We start from the raw sequence: 21,717 nt of genomic DNA on the forward strand, positions 1-21,717 counted from the left end.
CCCTTGTCGAGTGTGGTGAATTGACGCTGGTCTGCTTTGACCAAAACGCTCACTTGCACATATATGAAGCAGCTTATATGTTTTTTCGGCATATGAGTTCTGAGTGTCGATACTGAATTTTTCAAATGGCATAAATTGTTTGAAGATACCTGGTTGTTGAGAAAGAGCTGTGTTGTGTGATTGAGGTCATGTTTGTAAAACCAACAGGAATTTCGGAGGCTAACTCGATATCTCCACAGAGCAGAATGCGCTTGTATGTTGAAAACTTCCTAGGCTAAGTGCACAACTATTGTACTTTCCGAAATTATCTGAGCAGTATACCTTACTGATAATAACAGCAGCTCAGCTTTATGCATCAAAAAGGCTACATTTTACACCACAATGCGAGTTTGAGAAATTTTGGACAATACCAAGTGTAGAAGTAAAAATAAAAGTGAATGATGATCAGAAAGTTTGAGCGAACTTCATTTATATTTATTAAACTGAATCTACTCAAGTATAAGTCTGCTTCATAGTTAAGCAAACAATTAATAGCTTATTTGACAGCGCGACTGGCAACTCAACTGACGATACACTTGTGACTATCATGATGTAGTATCTTTAAATATCCCAAAGTAGCATGGTGCTAACAATCGTTCAACGCAAAATTCCTATCTCAACCAATTCACCAGCTCTCTTGGCGTCTCTCAGAACCATTAATTCATGTGAGCAATGGTCTAGTTTCGTGAGCTAGAAGCTTTGATTTCAGCATAAGCAGCGTCGTATGCCACTTTCAAATTCAGATATTCCACTGTCTCCATGACTTGTTTTGGGGAAAAAGGAGTAATCAGAGCCCCTTTTGAATCCTTAAGCTTGTTGGAAAACTTGCCATGGGCAATATCAAAAGCTTGAGTAGTAGCTCGAGTGAGCCGAATATAGCTAATTAGCTTCCAACTGGACATATCGGCTTGCCAGTTGACCATGTCGATATAAGGTGAATGCCGTCGGAGCGTCCAAATATAGTCTGGTGATGTACCGTACATCTCAGAAAAAGTACTGATGTTGTCTTTTCGTTCTTTTCTACCTCGCAAAGTAAGACAGGTGGCAGCAGCTACGATCGCGTTTGCCCCATGCGCCGCTTTGTTTCCAGCCTCGACGAGGTCTACGTCTTTCGGTCTCGTTTTTCTGTAGGCGTTGTCAATCGCCATTCTTCTCAGTCGTACTTCCATCGCTAATTTGCAAACAGGGAGCATCTGATGTACTTCATTTCTCAAGTGCCCAATAGTGACGGAATTCTCAGCTACTTGGGCTTGTAAACCTTCAATCGTCTGCTTTAGAACAGATTCTTTAGCTTCAAACTTCTGCTCCAATCCCCAAACTGAATCCTTCATATCACACACAAGCTCACTAACCGAGTAGATCCTTGGTTCGACGGATATTGGTTCGTCGGATACCATTGATGCATTCCGACCTGGATTATTCCTGTATTCACCGCACAGGACTTCCAGTGCACTAATTCTTTCTCGAAGGTCCTGAATCTCATTGTCAAGTTTCCTCAAATTTGAGACCTGATTTCGGGTTTGGTTCCCTTTGTTGTAAATGTCTTTTAAACTTTCATAATTTACGTCCTTTTTAAAGCCTGCCTTATCAAGATCCCCTTCCTTATTCCTCATAGTTGGCATCACTTTCTTGTGCAAGAGATCAAAAGCACTAAACATGTCTTCATTTGTCAAACCTTGATAAGTCCATGAAGTCATATTCGCTTTCCAATTAATTATGTTGATAAACTCGCCGAACTCGCGGTTCTCCCATACTTCATCGGCGTTCACAGAATACAGGTCGCGAAATTTCGTGATTGTCCAGCTCTTACCTAAAAGTACTCGGCAAGTTTCCCACACTGCTGCATCCGCGACAGCATGAGCATAGCGTGCCATAGAATTTCCCGCGTCGAAAATGTGGGAATCTGGTTTAGTCCTCTGTATGCTAGCAAATTCTTGTGCCATTCTATGTGCACGAACCCTCTTTCCAACCCCAGCTAACCACACATTTCCGTCGCAATAATTTTCCAAACTTTTGATCTTCGATAATGCCGCTTCTAACTTTTGTTCTGTCGATCCAACCTTGTGGTCCAAAAGGAAGCCAACAATCTTATTTTGCTCTGCAGTCTTGCTGACGATTTTATGTTCCCTTCCAGCTTCTGATATGCGTTCCATCGAATTCATCCCACAACTAGAATCAGCGGTAACAGTCGCGCTTTTCCCACTTGTAGCGTCAGCAACTTGAAATGTGCATACGATCTGCTCAACAAAGGCTGTTACATCTCGAAGCTCTTCAAGCAGGAAGTTGATTCTGCAACCAATAACCTTGTTGCTGCTCGAGCTGTCTGTAACTGCAGGATGGGGAACGTCCGAACTTTTCTTGCCGTTAATGAGCGTTGCTTCTAGTTGTTGAATGCTTGCCTCGCAAGTTTGTATCTCTAATTCTTCGTCGGCGAGAGAGCCTTGAGACGCAGACTGCCTGTTTTGCAGATATTGGAGTTGTGTGTCGAGCTTCCGCAGTCTCATGTCACCTACAACTGACGGAAAAAATCTGGTTCTTGTGATCTCGGTCTGTCTATCAGATTCGGCAACTTTGGCAGCTTCCATTTCCTCGATTGAACGATCTAACTCCGCGAGCTCGAGCTTGGTATTTTCGCCATTTTTCTGGAGAGTTGCCAGGTTTGCCGTAAGTCTGTCGATCTGTGCTCGAACGGAAAGAAGTTGAATTGCATCCACGATTTCGTTGTATCTAGCCTCAATGTTTTCCTCGATCTCCCCTCCGCCTGCTTTCGAATGAAGTACCATAGCCATAATTGCTCCACCTCTTTTACTTTGAACCAAGTTGAGAGGCCCAAATTGCAAACGCGTAAGGGTGGTGAGAATAGATGGTGCTACCAAGCCGGCTAGCTGTAATCGTGGACGTGTAATGCGTTGACACTGGATAGTGTGAGGAAAATGAGAAGCGATTTAGATAGCTCGCGTTCGGGAAAAAAAAGCGTTATACGGCAAGTTTGAAATTTCGATATTGTGCAAGTTCGGTGAATATCTTGGCAACTTCTGCTGTAGCGCAAATTAAACTTAGCGTAATATTGTTTGACACTCTGTGGTAGCTCATCCATCTCAACTTTGGGTGTATCAGTCGGTTTGGTATCGATCCAGCAGACTTTAAAGAATCATTTGAGTCTTAGCCGAGCGTTTGGTAGATATTTGTTTATCCGGGAAGAAAGGTACGTTGCACAAGGCCAGGAGAAAATGGTTAAAGCTTTTGCTGGGTCATTATATCAGATTTGTGCTGATACTTTCCACTGGTAGCTTAAACGTCGAGTTTTAACAATAATAATTTCATCTAGCAGGCATTTACGTCGATGTAGCTAGATGTATAAGTAATTGAAAGACATAAAATTCGAAATATACAAGAATTCTCACGGATCTTAGTGACTACCCTGAATTTTGATTTTTAATGTTTTAATTTAATACAACAACCGTGCATAATACTTTCTAAACTAATTCTTTAGTCCAATTGTCACAACAAAAATCCAACCCTACCAAATTGACATCCTCACAGTCTTACCATTCCCAAATTCTAAGCGGAGGGTTCGACATTCTTTCTTTAACCGCGTAGTACGTTTCGAGGAGGCTAAGATATCCAGTCTCGTCTGGACTCTTTTCGTTATAAGCCTTCTGATCAATAGCCCCGTTGCTATCCTTCAATTCTTCCAAGAACTTGTTGAAATCAAAATCAAACTTCTCTCTATCACCAGGTGTCACATGTCCCTTCTTTTCCCACTCCGCCATACCACCTTTCCACCCCAGAATATTTATCAAAGTCAAATTTTCGCGATTTTCCCAGATCACATCTTCGGATACACCGTAGATCTTTTCCATATCAATCTTATTGGCGCTGTTCCCGAGCGAACTTCTGTAGAACTTGCATAATGCGGCGTCAGCTAGAACACTTCCTTCATGTGCGCTTCTGTTGCCACTGAGCTTGACTTTATTGTTTCTGTCTTGGTCGTCGAGATCCATCACTAGTTTACGTGCTCTGACTTCTTTCCCTATGTGGAATAGATACCTACTTTGTTCAACGCGCTCTCTCAATTGTCGAGCTTCGTCGTGTCCATATGCGGAATAAGCAGGTGCTGACTGACCAGTTGCCATTTGCATCGTCGGCTGTGCCAGTGGGGTGACCGGCAGCTTTTGTGGAGGATCTGTACTTGGGTTTTGTGGATTCCCGACCAAAGCTTGAATCGAGCGTGTTATATCTTGGAGTGTTTCAAGCATGGAAGTCATTTCATGTTCGATGCTATCCGGGCTGGTGTGCTTTGTGTTCAGGACGTTCATTGCGGGTTGGCATGAATTATCATTGCCTTGGGGCAATGTAGCCTTGAGCTGGAGTATTTTCGAATGACAGGCCTCGATCTCCACGGCATTATTGTCCAACGACTTTTGAACTGCCAAACTCTTGATCTTCAAGTCGAAAACTTCGATTCGCCACTGTCCCACTTTGACTTTTTCTTCGTAGAGGGCGTTTTGTATGTGAAATCGATCCACCCAAGCTTTGCATGCCTCAAGCTCGTCAACCAGGTCGTTCGATCTCGCTGCCAAGTCTCGTTTTGTCTTCAAAGTTGCTGAATTTGTAGCTAACGCCAACTTCAAAGAGCCGCAAGGTTTCTTCGCGCTTTTATGGCAATTCTCAGTCTCCTTAATCATTCTATCATACTTTCTAATCTCAAGTTTACACTCCTCATCTCTCTTGTGGATATTGTCGATAATTTTCGTGAGCCGGTGGATTTGTACCTGAACTGAAAGATGATGAAGCTTGTCGATGATCTGATCGTATTTCTCGGCCATCTCTTCTGGTTCTTTCTCTGCTACATCGTTGGTTTTTGGTACTCGAAGAATCGCCGTATTGTTCGTCTCCCCCGCTTCGTCTTTGGCAGCCATTGCCGCAGCAGTCATCTATTCGGCCCGCCCTATCGTGTATGAAAAACTGGAGTATTTGTAGCAGTGGACGTGCGTGGGATGCAGGCGTGAGAACTATAGTAGATAGGATTGATCGTGATCTGGATAGTTTCGCAATCCGATAATCGTGAGAAATGAGATTCTCTGTGAGGAGTGTGGAGTGTTGCCTCAAAGATAGATCGAGAAATATCTGCGCAAAAGCCACGAAGGGTTAGCGCGTCCACGAAGGTGAAGTCCATATTCCATAAGTTTGGAGACAGGGTGACCTCTACCACACCTGCAGAACTCAGATATTGCTGTAAGCATTTCGACAAGTTCTTTCTACCCGATGTACAATGCAAGATGTATCCAAGCTGCTCGTCAGGTGATTGATGCAACCGTTAGAAGATTCGAGGGTGGAAAGAGACTTGTCAAATAAATGATAGTCCACACTCCTCGAGCAAATTTAGAATTATGGAAAACGTTCCACCACTTGTAACGCCCTTTAGATCGTATATAACATTATTCCAAAATAAACGCGTGACCAAATTGCCCCGCTCATACCAAAAACGCCAAACATACCAACCGTCCATAGCAACACAAACATCCTCAAATTCTGATCATTAAAACAACTCCAGAAATCATCATCCAACATCCTTCACCACTCTACTCCGCCTTAAAACTCCCACTCTTACTCCTCGGTCTCTGCGCCGCCTTAAACGCCTCCAACCCGGCCTTCCTCTCCGACTCAACCATACGATACGCATCCACCAACGCCTGATCCTTCACAAACACCTCATTACTATTGACTTTGAACTCCGGATAGATGGTCCCCATAATCTTATTGTAGAAGGGCCAGAAATTGTCGCAGGAGTAGTAGCGTTGGAAGATGGCCATGTCGCTGCCCCAGTTGACGACGTCGATGAACATGGTGAAGTGCCGGTGCTCCCAGACGTGGTGCACGGGGATGTCGTAGAGGGTTTGGAAGGTGGTCATGTAGTCTTCGTTTTGGTCTTCGAAGTCTTCGTCCATGGTTGCTGGAGGGGGTTAGTGGTTGCATCGTTGGGGATGTGATTGGGACTTACCATCGGCTTTGGCGTTGGCTTCGTTCTGGGCGGTCCAGTATGCTGCGGCGAGTACTGGGTCGCCCTTCTTGCCAGCCTTCTCCGAGCGTAGCTTTTCCATTCTCCAAGCGCGAGTATGATGGCCGACCCAGTACAGTGGTACCATCTCCTCGACCTTGTTCTGCACCTCTCCTAGCTCCTTGCTGAGTGCGGCACGCGTCTTTCTTTGCGGTAGCTTCCGGCGTTTCTCAGCAGTGTTAGCTTGTCGATCAAGAGTAGTAGTACTAGCATTGATTTTCTTGTTCTCAGCCTCCGTGACCGTCTCCAGGAGCGACTCCGCCTTTTCCAAGCTCTCAAGGAGCATTGAGACCATGTTCTCGACTGACATTCGGATATTGCCCAGACTTTGCTCAGTGTTTGGAGGCAGTCGCTCAGAAAAGCTTGGAACATATTCGACAGTACGCTTTTCAACTTCATGGAGAATGGCGCGATCGTTTTCGGTTCCCACTTTCAAGGCCTCGATCTTGGCTTCGGCGGTGGCCGATCTTTGCTTTTTCTCATGGATAACCATCTCAAGCTCATCAATCGCGATGCTTTGCCGGAGAATGGAGGGACGCGTCTCTGCGACTTCAAGTTCCGCTCTACGCGCCTTGATTCTTTCCGCTGGATTTTGGCTTTGATCGGCTGCTGCAAACAATTGTCGCGCAAGTTGCTCAAGGTCATGGATTTTTTGAGTGTCTTGATCGTAGCTAGATTTTAGTTTCGCAAGCTCGGCTTCTAGCTCTGGAAGACCATCCGAGGCGGCAGTTGAGTCTTGTTCCAGAGAGCATATTTCTGATTGCTTGGTATATATATCACCAGCGACTTTTCGGCTTTGAATACGATGGGAAAGAACTTCAAGCGATTCCATCTGTTCAATATACTCTTTTTCGAGCCTCGATATCTCGGATACAGGCATTGTGAGTGTTCCAGACGATGTTGTCGCTCGTCTCATCGTGCTGTCTTCTCTTTGATCTGTCTGAAGGTCAGCTTCGTGAAAAAATGGGAACAAATCAGTCAATGGTGAATACTGTGTACTCACATGATGGTGGCCGATTCATTTCTGCATTTTTCTTGTCGAGCAACTGCTTGATTTTGAAGGGCAGGATGGGAAGCCGGCGCGAAGCCTTTTCGTTCGGTTCTTGAACGGTCATTGTCGAGATCGGGTGACTAAAAAAGCTTCTCGACGCGGTGTTGATGGAATCGGACGCGGTCACGATAAGTTCCGTGTTGCAACAAAATCCAGGTGGGCGTGAATTTCAGATTGTCTGGTCGAAAGGTGAGCAGAGCGTCGGCCGGGTCGGGTAGTCGCGTGAAGAACGAGGTCAACTTCAATGTGCATGCAACTATTCCGACTTTGCTTACAAGATATCTACGCACGAGAACCCACGCATGACATGCGTGCCCTGTGGCTTATTATATGTGAATGTAAACACAGTCTGGCATGAGGATTTTGTTGGCGGTTCATTAGCGTCAGACACTTGCTGCACGTACTAAGAATATGCACCACTTTATTGCCACGCTTGTGCAATATGGAGCAAGCCGCAATTCCGCAAATAAAGAGACGCGAACGGTCGTAATGTTTTAGATGGTCCCTTTGAGTAGAATATGGCTGTGCGTTATGGATGGTCCACAATACTAGTAACAGCAAGTCGTGTTTTTGAATCGGCTTGGCACCGCTACGCTGGTGCGAATAGATCGTTCCGCAGCTATTTAAATCCGGGGTTGGATAACTGTCACAGCTTCGAAATGGATGACGAGCAATTCAAAAGTACATCTTAATACCATTCCTACCTAGCTACCGGTTTGCAGCGGGAGACTAATGCGAGCACTCCAAGAATACGGTTGCGTTTTCCTCTACATCTATCTCCCCAACGACACTGAAAACTCTAATAGAGTAACCCGCATACCAACCTCCTTCGCTCACAACGGATTTCATACGTGTACGAAGATCGTTGTGGAACCCTATGTGTGCGCCATTTCCAATGTCTGTATGCCCAACCTCTCGAATTCCGGGTAGCGCACGCAATGATCCGTTGGCCTGCATCGTTCAGACGAACCATCGCATTTGAGGATCGGATCGCAACGGAGTGCTGTAACAAGAGGTTGGTTCCTTTGTTTTCGATAGCTGATCGCAATTTCAAGTTTTCGAGTCGAGTGTACCGGAGCAGATGGTTTCGTAGAGTTTGCTCCGCCTCGAGTCCGCGTTGTTGATTTTAACTTTCGGGTTGCTTAGTCAACTGTGTCCGATGTTTCCCCGAGCCATGGATCCACATCTCGACGCGACTTCGTCAAAAACACTTCAACCACACCTCATCCCCATCAAGACTTAAAGATGCTTGTTTTCATACTTTGGCTTTCGATTGCACGCTTTACAATTTACCCACTTCATTCAATTCATATCCTTTCGAAGGGTAATGCTACCAATATCCTCACAGAAATCGTAAGGGATTTGACTGTCGGCTCTTAAGTCTTGACTGATGCAAACACTTCGATGATTTCAAACATCGCCAGAGTCATGGCTGACGCCAATTCATGTTTTCAGATCATAGTCACACTTTTTAATGTGAAGTGAATTTGATCAAGCCAGTCAAAACAATAATAGTAGCAAATTCAAGACTGAAGCTAGCTTTTTGCCCAGATGCTGCTACTATTCCTCACGCCAGACACACAAACCCAATACAGGACCATCAAATTTTAGGACAAGCAGCTTCATATTTGCTATCACGCAATTAGCCTCCGAGCAATCCTGCATATAATATAAGCGTCAGCATCTCCCTCATCCGGAGTAGCAAAGCTCATATATCAATTTCGGACCTTTGTTAAAAAAGTCCCACGTTCTTTGAGAGGATCCAACATACATTATCAGACAATCAAGATGTCTGCTTCCAGAAGGTCTAGTCCAATTCCGTCCATCCCATCTACTCCTATTACATCTCCTCCCCATCTATCTACTCCAATCCCTTCTCCTCCAATTTCATCCACTCCCAATTTCTCACCCCTCGATCAGTCTTCCCCTGGTCATTCTCCTTCAAACGACTCTTACTCCGACGATCCCGCTTACGTTGTGCGATGGCCGTACGTCGACATATTACTTTTGATCCACAGGAACAGGGCTTTTTACGATACACCCGGCCTTCCAGCGATCGATCATGCCACGGCATTTGCAAGTCCACTTGAAAGGCAATTCTATCAACTGATTTTGAGCTACCCGGAGACAGAAATTGACAGGCAGATTGATGCAATGGTTCGGCAACTCCTGTACGTGCGGAGACAAGGTAGATTTGATGCCACAGAGAACCAGGATTTTGTTATACTTAAAAGAACGTTAGAAACGCTCGCTAACAGCGTCGCTGAAACTGTGGTATCGCGAAACACAGTAGAGTGAGTCTTTATAGGGCGTCTTGTTTAGGGGGCAGGGGTAGGATTGTATTAAGAAGAAGTTCGCATACCTAACTTTTGCTTAACTTTGATTATTTTGGAAGCGATAGACTTGGCAAATTTCCATCAATTATGACAAAAATATTCCTATCCTATCAATAGAGAGGCTTCTTGAAAAGTAGTTTCCAAGATGTAAATTAAAGTTTTATTGGTAACAAAATGCTGACATCTTTTCGGCTTTACAAACTTATATATCCTTTGGGTCTTGTGGAAAGTCATTGAATTTCGACTTGGTGCTGATTGCGTCGCATCAAAACTGTCGGACCGTTTACAATTGTCCTTGTATAGAACTCCAAAGGAAAGTCGATAGTGCAATTCTTGGGTTTGCTTGCGCTCGGAACAGCACATTGTCACATTAAATCAGATCTCTGAGTCAAAGCAGCACATCGTGTTCTCTGATTCACCGCCAACAATTGTTTGTTTGCATGCGCGACAGCAACGCTCCAATAATATCGTATATGTATTAATCCAACTGCTTCTCCATGTCAGAAACTGCGAGATTATCCAAAATTTTGAATTTCCAGAAAATTACTGTTGTCTAAACGACTTGTGGCTGGGTTTCATTGATTCTTTTTAATTTGTGATTATATTCGGCGGAATCTCAAACACTATTCACACATTCCTGAACATCACACAAGACATCAATTACAGAGAGCAGCAATGCCGCTTTTTGGTCGCTCAGTTCCTACTATACCCACTCAGAATGAGCGATGGCCGCTAATCGATACACTTCTTTTCGTCCAACGATACAGAGGAATTTACAATGATTTTTCACTTCCGGCCATCGAGACCAGGCTTCCGCAGTTTATCGATTTAGAAGAAGGCCATTATTACGATCGTTTGATGAGTTCTACTACAGCACGGCAAGGCCAAATCGACGATATGATTGCGAAACTGTTGGTTATGTGGAGAAGGAGCGCGGTTGTTGAAATGGACGAGCTGAATTTTCGGTTTCTTGGAAGATTGATCAATACTATTATGAGGGAAATGTCTCCTGCACCAGAAAGATAGGCTTGAAAGCGATCGACTGAGTGTATGAATTTTGAACGGTATATCACTAGGGAGGTTGTAATTCATAAAAACACTTGTTATTCGCATCTAAATGACAACTCTTATGTTCGGGAGGAATAGATGAAGAGTTTTCAATCATAGGAATCCCCGTATCAGTAAATGGGTCGTCCCTAAGAAAGTTGTTGTTAAGTGTGGCTTGACAGATGTGTTTGGCTGCAACTTTGGCATTTGATTACGAATTTAGTTTGAAATTTTGGCCGTGAATTAGTTAGGTTTCATGATAATGTCCAAAATTCAAATAAAAGCTGTATCATCTCTATTCAACCTTTTGAGCTTCTGAATAAACTATGCTGAAAATACCTAACTCTAATAATCGTTAGTGGAGGTTTTTGGTGACATTATTCATCCTCATCCATTCACTCAATCTCCGGCTATTCCAATTGATTTAGCTACCCTTTTGTTAAAGCATACATAACACTTTTCACTACTACCTTTTCTCACCATCTGAATTTCCAACACAGCAGGTAGTCCAGGATTCCAATTTAATATGTCCTACCCCCACACGCACCACTCCTGGCAAGGAAACGGCAGCAACCAAAGCCCATTCAACCACGGCTACAACCTGCAGCCCTCTCTCTTAAATTCTCCCGCGGATACCTAAGGCAAAGACAATTCTCCTTCCACCAATCCCGGCTTGGACAACATATCATGGGTGGAGTATTTCCACAACGCCCATACTACCCGCCGGGAGATCACATGATTCAGGATTACGACAGTCAACAGCGAGCTACTTATCAACGGTTCATGGCTGATGAAGCGAGGATTCATCATTAGAGGACGAGAGAGCTGGAAGCGGCGCATGCGATGATGGAGTTGCGATATGGTCGTCGGTAAGTAAGCCTGTGAAGAAGAGAGGATTGGTATGTTTATCGTTCATGCGCTTTGGTTGGGTTTAGTATATAAAAAAGAAAGTGGACCGGAACCGTTGAGTTTATATAAGACTATTTACATCCTGGGCGAAGACCCAAGATTTAGATGTCTATATTCTGTTCTATTTCTCCTCGTTTTGGTAAGTTCAACGAAAAGTCAAACGCGCAAAAGAAATCATTATTAGAAAATAGCTTTCATAGAAGTTGACTTCAATCGTCTCAACATTAATCTGTTTAATCTGATTGATAAATCACAGCATGTTCTGAGGTGATTAGAAACTACTTTATATCCAGCTTTAATCAGATTGGTGACAACTAATTCAAAGAAGTGGAACTAGCTAGTGAATCGAGGGTCAACAGTAAACTACTAAATTTAATTATAGTACCAGTCATAACCATAAAATACTGCTTACGAATTCTAATGAATGCCTATCAGTTATACAAAGTAGTATTTGCTTAATAGTCTGTTTGATTTCTTTCAATTATCTATCATCCCATCATCATTTTACATCAGGACTCGTCCGCAAATTACAGAAAAGGCTACACCACCACAACTCATCCTACGTGATAACCGAAATGTCACAAATCAAGACAAACCCGTACCGCTTTTGGCAAGGAACAGACACGAATCTAGGCGTCTTTAGTCCCGGCGAAAAAGCTCAATCAGCTTCTAACAATCCGCCAAACAATCCACGGCAGCCATCCTCACATGTAAATCGCCATAACCGACCGCCAGAACAACACCAGAAATGTTCTACAGGTAACAAGCAGACATTACTTGAAGAAAGACTAAATAAATTAGACGTGGTGGAGTGGATGATGATGATGAGTTATGAACGCGGATAGACTCATAAGTCAACTACTATCTGACAAGTATTGAGATCGTTTGTTTACCTCACGCTTTATGAAATACATAGACAAAGTATACTAAAGTCACACAAACGAGCGTATCAATACTCATAAATTAAACACTCAAATCCTTTTACTCGTTTTCTCATGCGCATAATCTTGTAATATTCGAGCTCAAGTGTTTTGTCGGCAATGTCATACGTAAACCCCGGCCTTCAAACCACATCATGATACTGAAGTAATGAACTTTCTGAAAACTAATCTAACAAAAAGCCCATACATAGACAAGACAATGGACGTATCAAAGCTCATATTGAGTATCAATAAGAATAAATCCTTGGAGATATACCACTGGCACCTCCTTGTTCAGTGATCCACGGGTGTTCTTGATTTTAATTCTATCCCCCAAGATTCTTCATGGAAATAAACCCATGTGTTGGTGGTAATCCATTATTCTTTCAGCTTAGTCCGTAGCTCGATACAGAATGCTCATCTAGCAAAGTTTTGACGATAGTGTGGCGAAGTATATGTTTAAGTGCGAGTGATAGAATGATTACCCTGGGATCAGATTGTGTAGGTGAATGTTCATTATAACACCCATTGGAACGATTAAGAAGACAAACAAGCAATATTTTGGAGCATCTGATTGCATTTATTTGTAATTTTAATGGTCTTCTGATTGAATAAATATTAAACACTCACAAGTGCTTTATACCTGATCTATATGACCACTTCACACTTTAAAATGTGACATTGGCAATAGGAAAATTGTGTTTCGTCTGCTCATCAAAGCACGGTGAAAGCAATTTTTAATTTGCTGAAGGGGCTGCCACACTATCCGCAACAATGACCTTCTGCAGCCGTGTCCTCACTCTCCTTCCTCCGCCGCAACTTTATCATAATCTGATGCCATTCCAGCGCAAATAACGCAACCTCACTCCCCAGATTCAACTCTTCAAACCCCCACGAACACCACGGCACAACTTCAATGTTATATCGAGAGATGCAACTCAGCTTTCGCACATCGTCAACGTGTTTTGATATCGCAAAAAAGCAAGCACGAAATAAAAGCCACCAAAAACGCGCATATGCAACGCGATAGTGCTCAATGACGCGATCAGATCTCAATTCCTTCCCGTGCCGTGCTGGCGGATTGCGGCGTGGTATCGATGCAGTTAAGTTTGAATTGAGAAAGCCGCACAGATTTATTAAACGGTTGATTGTCCGGCAGTTTTGGATTTAGCGAGGTGTGGTGGACCCCCCTTTTTCACAGCCGTGAATAATGAAATATGTGGGGCTTCCGGATGTTATCTTTTTTGAATTTCCGTTATCGCATTTTGAACGGCCAACTATTTGCGTAACTGTTGAGACAGCATTGCTTTCGTGTCAAAGTTTAATTCGTCTTTACTAACTTCTCTCGCAGCTTATCAGAAGATAAGAAGCGTTGTGGAAGGATTCATGCGGATCGTGCATTATTGATTTAGGATCTCTACAGTCTAAAATCTCGTGAACCTAGAAAAGCTAAGTTGCGCACTTATTACAAAGCGCTGAAGGTTTATAATGAGGCTGTAAATAATATTTTCACTGCAAATTGCGCCAATTGGTAAACACATGCAGTCAGATGATTTGACATCTTAGCAGTTGACAAAGTGGTCTGTCGGCTACATCATTCAAATTTACAGGATGAAAATAATTTTAACCCACTAAGACACCGTGAAAGACAATCTATCCGAACTCAAAGCGATTTGCACGGAGATGAAATCGTCCAGCTTGAAAGCTTGGAAGTACACTCCCTCGTCTCGCAATGAAAAGTGCCAATGAAGCTATTCTACTTCTGGGATCTCTTGGTTGAACAATCACCTTGGAACAAATGGCCAAGAAATACTGTTCACATACAAGTAACTCAATTACAGAAACTGTGGCAACTTACGCTTCACAAATGTAGTGAACACCCAAAGAGCTTCACCAAAATTGTAAGATTGATTAAATTAGATATACATGTGCCTTCAAAGTGGCAAGCTTGCGCGAATTAAATAACCCGAAATCGCCATTTTACGAATACAATCGCTTTTCGTTTTCCACAACCCGAGCTTTTCAGTCCAAATACCGTCAACGGAAGATGTTTTCAAGGGATACCCCGAGCTGGTCCGTCTGAAAAAATGTTATATGTGGTCATTTGACCTTTGCCAATAAGCCTACCCGGAAGAAAATTTACTTCTTGCTCTTAGAGTCTTGCCATACCGGAAGAATATATATCTGAACAATGTGAGCTTAAAATCAGTATGTAGAAAAATGTAAAAGGGATACTCACGGGAATGGTAGCATAGCTAAGGTCAAAAATGCAATTAGGGTCGAAGCCCACTGGTAGCCCAAATCATCAAACACTAGGTGAAATTAGCTTCTCCGTCCTCTTTAATCTATGAATCCGCTTACTCTGAACTGTGAACAATGGGAAAGCAGCTGCGAAAAGACAGCGTGTAGTTGTATTGACAGCCATAGCGCTCGCGGCATACTTAGGATAGGCAGCCATTAAGAATGTCCAAAGACCTTGAAAAACAAAGAAGAGTCTATTCGAGACGATAATGTCAGCTAGCTTGTAGAATGCAGGAAATTGAGCAAAGATATCGTACCCTATGCTGAAGAATATAGTTGCGATGATTGGCACAATCCAATGTACAGAAGGATAAGTCGTCCAAGCAAACCAAAACAACGACACAGTGACCATTGCCGATCCTATCATCGCAGGAGGTAATCTCAATTCGGGCTCAGGCTTATATTCGGGGCCGTGCTTCGCTTTCATCTTGGCAATGAGTCCCATCCAGTTTTTATGCCAGTAAGGATTGAATAAACAAGCGACCAAGTTACCGATCAAGAGACCCAAGAATGTAAGACCTACTTGCCAGAGATTAAAGCCATGGTTGTTGACGAATACTAACGGAAAAGCTCCGAAGAAAAGATACAAGATGCCTTGAAGGAGGGAGGTGTAGGTGCTGAGAGCTAGAACCATAGGGTCGAGGAACAAAAGTTGAAAAGGGACATAGAGTGACGTAGCGAGAGCTTTGGAGAGAGATTTTGAGGCGCGAGCTTTGTCAGAGGCAGAATGATATTGCCTTTTTGTGCTTTTACGAAGCGCGGCGGCCTTTTTGCTAAGTAGGATAGGATGATATGTCTCTGGCACAAGGAGGACACATGCTAGCATGACCCCTGTCCAAATAAGAAGGACATAGAACGACCATCGCCTTTTAGTTTAATTAGCAGATGCCAGTATACGATCCTATGGAAGTTTGACAGTGAACTAACCAATTAGCGAAGGAGTTGATGAAACCACCAATCAGAGGTCCGGCGACTGGTCCGATGAAAGCAGTGCCAGTGAAGATGGTCATGGGAAGTAGTAATTGCTGAGGAATAAACAAGTCTACTATAGAGCCACCAGCGACGGCAAGGAATGCACTTCCTGATAATCCGTTGAAAAAACGTGCGATCAGAAGCGTTTCTATGTTTTGCGCGACGGCACACGGGATCAACCAAATCAAGAAGAACACAATCGAAGTTATGTATATTGGCCTTCTTCCGTAGAACTAGAGTCCGAAGTTCAGTCAGAGAATCACCACAGAATGGGCGAGCAGTAATTGCTGCACAAGCATACCTCGGAAAAAGGGCTGAAAAGCAGAGGTCCCAAACCTAGGCCAAGGACGTAGAGTGACAGTCCAAGGTTCGCAATCTCCTGAGAGATGCCAAAGCGTGAGATAATCTGTGCATAGCATGCGACGTATAGTGACGAAGTGGCGGTTCTAAACATGCACTTCACGTCAATTCTCGGTTCAGATAAAAATAAACGCCAGACATTTTGGATACTCACACCAATAAAGAGCCCGTAGAGACTACAGCAACGTAGAACCACTTCCTCGAGGATGAGAAAGTTCGCGGGTCTAGAGGATCGCTGTCACCATCCCATTCCACGAGAATCGAGTGTCCAATCTTATTATCTTGCTGTTTCTCGGGGTCGCCAGTAACATTTTCTGGATTTGTAGTAGTGTCCAATGACTCGGCCTCAGCTGCCTTCGAACCACGTTCATTATCGTCGCTCGACATTGTAGAAGAACGAAATGATCGAATGACATCCGTCCTTGTCAGGCCAAGTGCGAAGGCGCTGCTGCAATGAAGTGTTTATACCTGTACAAGTTTGCACTGGATTATTTCCATGGATAAGAAGTCATCCCGGGAGAACCGACACGAAGAAGATTCTACAGCTTAATTTCCATCGTAATTGGAGCACCGCCGACTCGGACTGGTCCTCGCATCCAATGGCTGATCATAGACGAGAGTCCTCCGTGCTGACAAACCCTCTAAGTCGTTCGACCGCCGCTCACGTGATGATGTTCGCTTGAAAGTCGAGCTTCACCCGCAGGCATCTTTGTTCTCCGCCGGCCATCATCATCATCATTTGGACAACCAACATTCATAGCACTCATCCGGTCCCGGTTGTTATTTGTTGTGTGCTGTTACATATTGTTGTTATGTCGTCTCCGTCGTCTCCACGTGCACGAACAATGCCGTCCGACTACGTTTATTCGGAGGCTAAGCGGAGGAAGTTGCGCAAGGGTACGCATAGCTGCTGGGAATGTAAACGGCGGAAGATGAGGTGCATTTTCGATGCTCGAGACAATGTCATTTGTAATGGCTGTCGACGAAGGGGTGCTCGGTGCATCAGTCAGGAATTCCCTGAGGACCTCGGTTTTGCTGATACTGACACCACTGGGAATGGCCATGGTGGAGGGACACCAAATACCCCCAGTGAAGACGGTAGGAGAAGAGGTGCTAGCCATGAGATCCCAACTCCAGTGTCCATGATATCGGAGTCATCGCAGTTCTTTGCCTTTTATTCGGCTTCGGAGGCGCGTAATCTAAACGTCAATATTCTGATGTTTATTGACTGACTTTTGTCCCTAGCACCGCACCTTTGAAGATAACAATCATCCATCCATTAGGAATTCATCAGACTCAAACAGGAAACATGAGAAGCTTTCGCAGTTTTTGCACGCATCACTCCCTTCGCAAGAAGATACGATGAAGATATATGCGGCGGCCCGACATTCTCCCATTCTAGCTCACGAGATAATCACCATGCCATACGATCTTCTTGATAAGAAAGACGTAACAGCTGGCGAAGGTCGGGTAGATATCCCCGGGCCGACCCAACATCCAGTCCTCATATCGAGACATATGCTTTTGCTTGCTACATTCCTGCAGCATCTCCACCCGGATCTTCACGAAGAGATCAAGTCACTGTCGGAGGCGCCGCGGACTGTGATGGAAAGGTTGGCAGATCTTGTTGTAAGTCTGGTTACGACAAATGACGACCTTCTCGGGACTATCGAAGGCCTGGAGTGTGTCATTATCGAGAGTGTCTATCAGGCTAACATTGGCAATCTTCGGCGCAGCTGGATGTCGTGTCGTAGAGCTATGAACATTGCGCAGCTAATGGGCCTCAACCGACATGATAATCAGGCACAGTACAAAGTGCTTGACCCCACTAAGGAATATCATCCACACGTGATGTGGTTTCGGATTGTTTTCTTAGACCGCTATCTCTGTCTTATGCTAGGGCTTTCCCAAGGTTGCCTGGATCGTAGTATGGCCTCTGATACGATGCTCGCGAAAGGTAGGTGTTTTATAGAACGCCCCTGCTGTAACGGTCTCGATGTATCATCACGCTTTCACCTGCTTTCCTTCGTTGATCTTGCTCTCAGTTAAGAAAAACGTTAACCCGATACTGGACAGATACCCCAACTGGCCGCCTGGAACGAATCCATTGTGTTATTGCTTCACAGATTTTAGAGCGTAATGCAAACCAATCAAACTCACATGACTTTGAGCTGACCCGGACCCTCGACATGGAGCTTCAAAGAGCGGCTAGAAGCCTGCCCGGGAAGTGGTGGATAGTACCGAATTTAATTGTTGTACCGACTGACTCCCAGGCTCTATTTTGGAACACTCGGCGGCTCTTCGCACAGATTATCCACTATAATCTTCTCAATCAGCTTCATCTCCCATACATGCTTCGGTCGTCATCGGCAGAACAAAAACATAAATACTCCCTCGTCGCTTGCGTCAACGCATCAAGAGAGATGATCTTGCGCTTCATTACACTACGAAGCTTCAACGGGGTTGCCTATAGTTGCCGTACGGTTGATTTTCTTGCCCTCATGGCTGCCATGACCTTGCTTTTAGCACACCTAGACAGCCCCGTCTCAGAGACAGAGAATTTACTAGCCCACCAATACCACACTGATCGTGCGATGATTGAACAGGTGCAGGAGAACATGGAAGAGGTCAACCGTGTTAATTCAGATGCACTCAGTGCAAAGAGCGCCGAGTTACTGCGCCAATTGTTAGCTATTGACGTCGATGCAACGAATGGTTCTTCTCTTGGTGCAAAGGGAGTAACCGTTCTGGAAACAGGGAGTGAAACAGCCATTCCTGACCATGAAGATGGCGCCGTAAGCGTGCATGTGCCTTATTTTGGCATAGTCAAAATTGCCCTCAAAAGTAGTAGCAAGGCGATCTCCAGACCAGAAATGACCTCAACAACGCACCACCCAGTTCATCGAGCAAATTTGTCTGGCGCGGGAGACGTTCACGGCGACATGCAGATAGGAACGCACTCCATTACTGAAACCGCAGACTCTTCTGATATGGCTGCTCTATCACAGGCCATGTCAAGCGACATAGCGATTGAGACATCTTCGATAATGTCGGGGGTCCATGGAGGCTTTGAGCTTCAGTTGCAGAACGACTTTTGCAACCCCATGCTTGATGATAGAGCGTATCCAGGACTGGCAGCGGGAGCAGGTAAGTGTTTGCTCCGACAGAAAAATATAAAACAGCAGGTGCTGACGAGCCCTACAGATGAGTGGGCGTTCCAAGGCGTCGACTTGGCTTTCTTCGACAGTTTGATGGGGAACACCGGCGACGAGGGTAACGTTGTCAGATGAGTCATTTCATACACATACGAACGTGGGAGGGTTTCTAAATAGGTGTCAAAACACTTACGACCCCTTTAATCGGTGCATCGATTCATCTTCCCTCTTCAATGCCGTGCATAGATACGTGTAGACTCTGCAGGGTCATTGGGGGTAAAACTTATATGAAGAGGTAAGATTGGTTCATATGGGCCAATTCCCAACGATAGGAGAATGGAAACTAGATTAGGCTCTAGACAGGCTGGAGACATATAAAGATACATGTTGTCATAGTGGTTGCCGATGGAAATTTATTTGAGCATCGAGTCGATGAAATAAAAACCAAGAACACCGAACTTGGAAATCAATTGAGTCACGTGACCGCACTAAAGTAGACGCGCTTTTCCAAATTATTCTAATGCCTGAGGCATCAAATTTCTCGTTGGCGTCGCGTCACTGCCAACAACACGACCATAATCCTCCCACGACATCGACATGACGAAGCAATATCATTTCCCATCACTGAGATGTTCCCCAACCTGCATCTGCTTTTCAAATTGTACTCCAGGCTAAAGATACAGCTATTGTACTCAGATCCAACACCCTTTCAGGCTTGACACTCAGGATACTTCACGACCACAGCGAAGTTTCTACAAGTTTCCCAATCCTCGAGACTACGTATACCAACGCAATGGATTTATAATATGTACATTGATCCGACGGCGACTTCTACAACAGCCACGCTCTCGCCCTATTACGTGTCTTCCCGGCCACGCTTTCTATGAATTATATTTTTTATTCTTTTCACGTTATAGCCATTACATTCCTCTTACTCGACCATTACTTAGCATGACGTCAAGGTTCTTTTCATGCTCAGTGCCAGGATGCACACGGCCAAACGTCAGATCCGCTGGTGGATGCGACAAGTGTAACAACTATCTTTGTTTTATTCACATATCCCCGGCTCACCACAAATGCAGCAAAGTGAGTGGGAGAGTCTTTTGTTCGGCCCTCTCTTGTTTTCGCTCGTCCTGGTATCCTTCCATACCCCAAATACTAAGTATTTTTGGCCGAAAAGATTATAGACGATACAGCCTATGCACTACAGACTGCAGCTGAAATTGAACGTCTCCGCTTCCGGATCAACGACGAGGCAGTCTGCAAGCATGCTTCAAGTCTGAATGGTGGCCGGAATTGCCACATCGAATATATCTTCGCAGTTGGCCCCGGCGATCTTATGGGAAGCGCTAACTATCACGCCCGTATTTGTTTCCACGACGGGTCTCCTTCATGGTTACTTAGGGTTCCACGTGTTGCTAGCTTTGCTGTTGGCCTTCCGTCTTTGCTGGTTGAATATCTTGTACTCAGCGAATATGCAACCTTGAAATTTCTCGAAACCACTGCGGTACCGGCTCCTCGAGCATTCAGTTATGGTATATGTGGCACTGAAACGGACCATGGTATCGGCGTCAGCTTTATCATCATGGAAGAACTACAGGGAAAACCATGGGCGGGCCAAGGTATCTTCAGCAGCAGAGCCACTGAGAACGATAAGGCAACGGTCTGGAGGGGTCTTGCGAACATTCTGGTAAAGTTAGAAAAATACCCCTTCCCCAAGGCTGGTTCACTGTGCTTGCAATCATCTGAGATTGAAGTATCGGCCATGGCGAGCGACAGGTTCCTTGTCCTTACCCCCAGAGGACCATTTGCCACATCTATCGCCTATTATACAGCATTTGCTGAGCAGTACTTGGAGCTCATTGCGGATGGCCAGCTCTATACCGATTATCCTGTCGATGCTTATCTGGCGTACCGTTTTCTGAAGGATAATGCAGTCCAATTGGCCTCGCTAGAGGGACACCAGTCGCGAGAGAGCTTCTACTTGAAACATGTCGACGACAGAGGGGATCACATACTCGTTGATGATCAACTGAATATTACCGGCATTATTGACTGGCAAATGGCATGTACTGTACCACGACACGAAGCCTTTGGGCCATCCCTTGTGACAGCAGATATGAACGCTTTCTGTGACGGGGAAGTTCAATTGAGCCACAATGATCTTGTCCTGGCTGATATGCTGCGTGCAAGAGGGTTCTCTGATCTGGACAGCAATACGGCTGATGAGAAAGTCCGAAGGTTCTTCTGGGGCCTGGCCTTAGAGCCAGAATGGGCTTGCGCCCTGCCGTTGGCCAATGCGATATTGAAGACGTTCGGGGTGGTGCAAGAGTGGCTACATTGGAAAGAGAGTGCGCTGGAAGAATACGGGTCTGATGAGCGCCTAACGGGTCTGATTGGTCGTTCTTCACAAATGAAATGAAAACGCGTCTAGCACACCAATGGGCGCTCTGGGACAAGGAAGCATAAGAATATTTACCTTCGCCCGTGATGGAAAGTCACTGATGTTCACCTGAAAATCACATCGAGGTTGGCAACAGAACCTGAATTTCAATAGTTGGAATTC

At 44.7% G+C, this 21,717-nt stretch overlaps 7 protein-coding genes across 7 annotated transcripts; 3 read left to right on the top strand and 4 right to left on the bottom strand.

The window, feature by feature from the left end:
- Positions 1 to 716: 716 nt before the first annotated feature.
- Positions 717 to 2,828, bottom strand: GLAREA_11266 (uncharacterized protein; the record flags this gene model as incomplete). Its single annotated transcript, XM_008079454.1, has 1 exon — positions 717 to 2,828. The coding sequence occupies one exon, from the start codon at positions 2,826 to 2,828 to the stop codon at positions 717 to 719; it is 2,112 nt and encodes a 703-aa protein (XP_008077645.1).
- Positions 2,829 to 3,584: 756 nt separating this feature from the next.
- GLAREA_11267 (uncharacterized protein) lies at positions 3,585 to 4,961 on the bottom strand (the record flags this gene model as incomplete). The annotated part of the gene is made up of 1 exon (XM_008079455.1): positions 3,585 to 4,961. The coding sequence occupies one exon, from the start codon at positions 4,959 to 4,961 to the stop codon at positions 3,585 to 3,587; it is 1,377 nt and encodes a 458-aa protein (XP_008077646.1).
- Positions 4,962 to 5,624: 663 nt separating this feature from the next.
- GLAREA_11268 (uncharacterized protein) lies at positions 5,625 to 7,215 on the bottom strand (the record flags this gene model as incomplete). The annotated part of the gene is made up of 3 exons (XM_008079456.1): positions 5,625 to 5,995; positions 6,044 to 7,036; positions 7,104 to 7,215. 3 exons carry the CDS (start codon positions 7,213 to 7,215, stop codon positions 5,625 to 5,627), a joined length of 1,476 nt encoding a protein of 491 aa, XP_008077647.1.
- Positions 7,216 to 8,939: 1,724 nt separating this feature from the next.
- GLAREA_11269 (uncharacterized protein) lies at positions 8,940 to 9,449 on the top strand (the record flags this gene model as incomplete). The annotated part of the gene is made up of 2 exons (XM_008079457.1): positions 8,940 to 9,322; positions 9,410 to 9,449. 2 exons carry the CDS (start codon positions 8,940 to 8,942, stop codon positions 9,447 to 9,449), a joined length of 423 nt encoding a protein of 140 aa, XP_008077648.1.
- Positions 9,450 to 14,486: 5,037 nt separating this feature from the next.
- On the bottom strand, positions 14,487 to 16,383 carry GLAREA_11270 (MFS general substrate transporter; the record flags this gene model as incomplete). The annotated part of the gene is made up of 7 exons (XM_008079458.1): positions 14,487 to 14,547; positions 14,603 to 14,675; positions 14,725 to 14,858; positions 14,922 to 15,530; positions 15,592 to 15,869; positions 15,938 to 16,082; positions 16,151 to 16,383. The coding sequence occupies 7 exons, from the start codon at positions 16,381 to 16,383 to the stop codon at positions 14,487 to 14,489; spliced, it is 1,533 nt and encodes a 510-aa protein (XP_008077649.1).
- A 458-nt stretch (positions 16,384 to 16,841) lies between these two features.
- Positions 16,842 to 19,286, top strand: GLAREA_11271 (Zn2/Cys6 DNA-binding protein; the record flags this gene model as incomplete). The annotated part of the gene is made up of 4 exons (XM_008079459.1): positions 16,842 to 17,215; positions 17,280 to 17,953; positions 18,073 to 19,143; positions 19,201 to 19,286. 4 exons carry the CDS (start codon positions 16,842 to 16,844, stop codon positions 19,284 to 19,286), a joined length of 2,205 nt encoding a protein of 734 aa, XP_008077650.1.
- Positions 19,287 to 20,227: 941 nt separating this feature from the next.
- Positions 20,228 to 21,573, top strand: GLAREA_11272 (Protein kinase-like (PK-like); the record flags this gene model as incomplete). The annotated part of the gene is made up of 2 exons (XM_008079460.1): positions 20,228 to 20,237; positions 20,339 to 21,573. 2 exons carry the CDS (start codon positions 20,228 to 20,230, stop codon positions 21,571 to 21,573), a joined length of 1,245 nt encoding a protein of 414 aa, XP_008077651.1.
- Positions 21,574 to 21,717: the final 144 nt, after the last annotated feature.

The sequence above is a fragment of the Glarea lozoyensis genome (assembly GCF_000409485.1).
Source record: "Glarea lozoyensis ATCC 20868 chromosome Unknown GLAREA11, whole genome shotgun sequence".
NCBI lineage: Eukaryota > Fungi > Ascomycota > Leotiomycetes > Helotiales > Helotiaceae > Glarea > Glarea lozoyensis.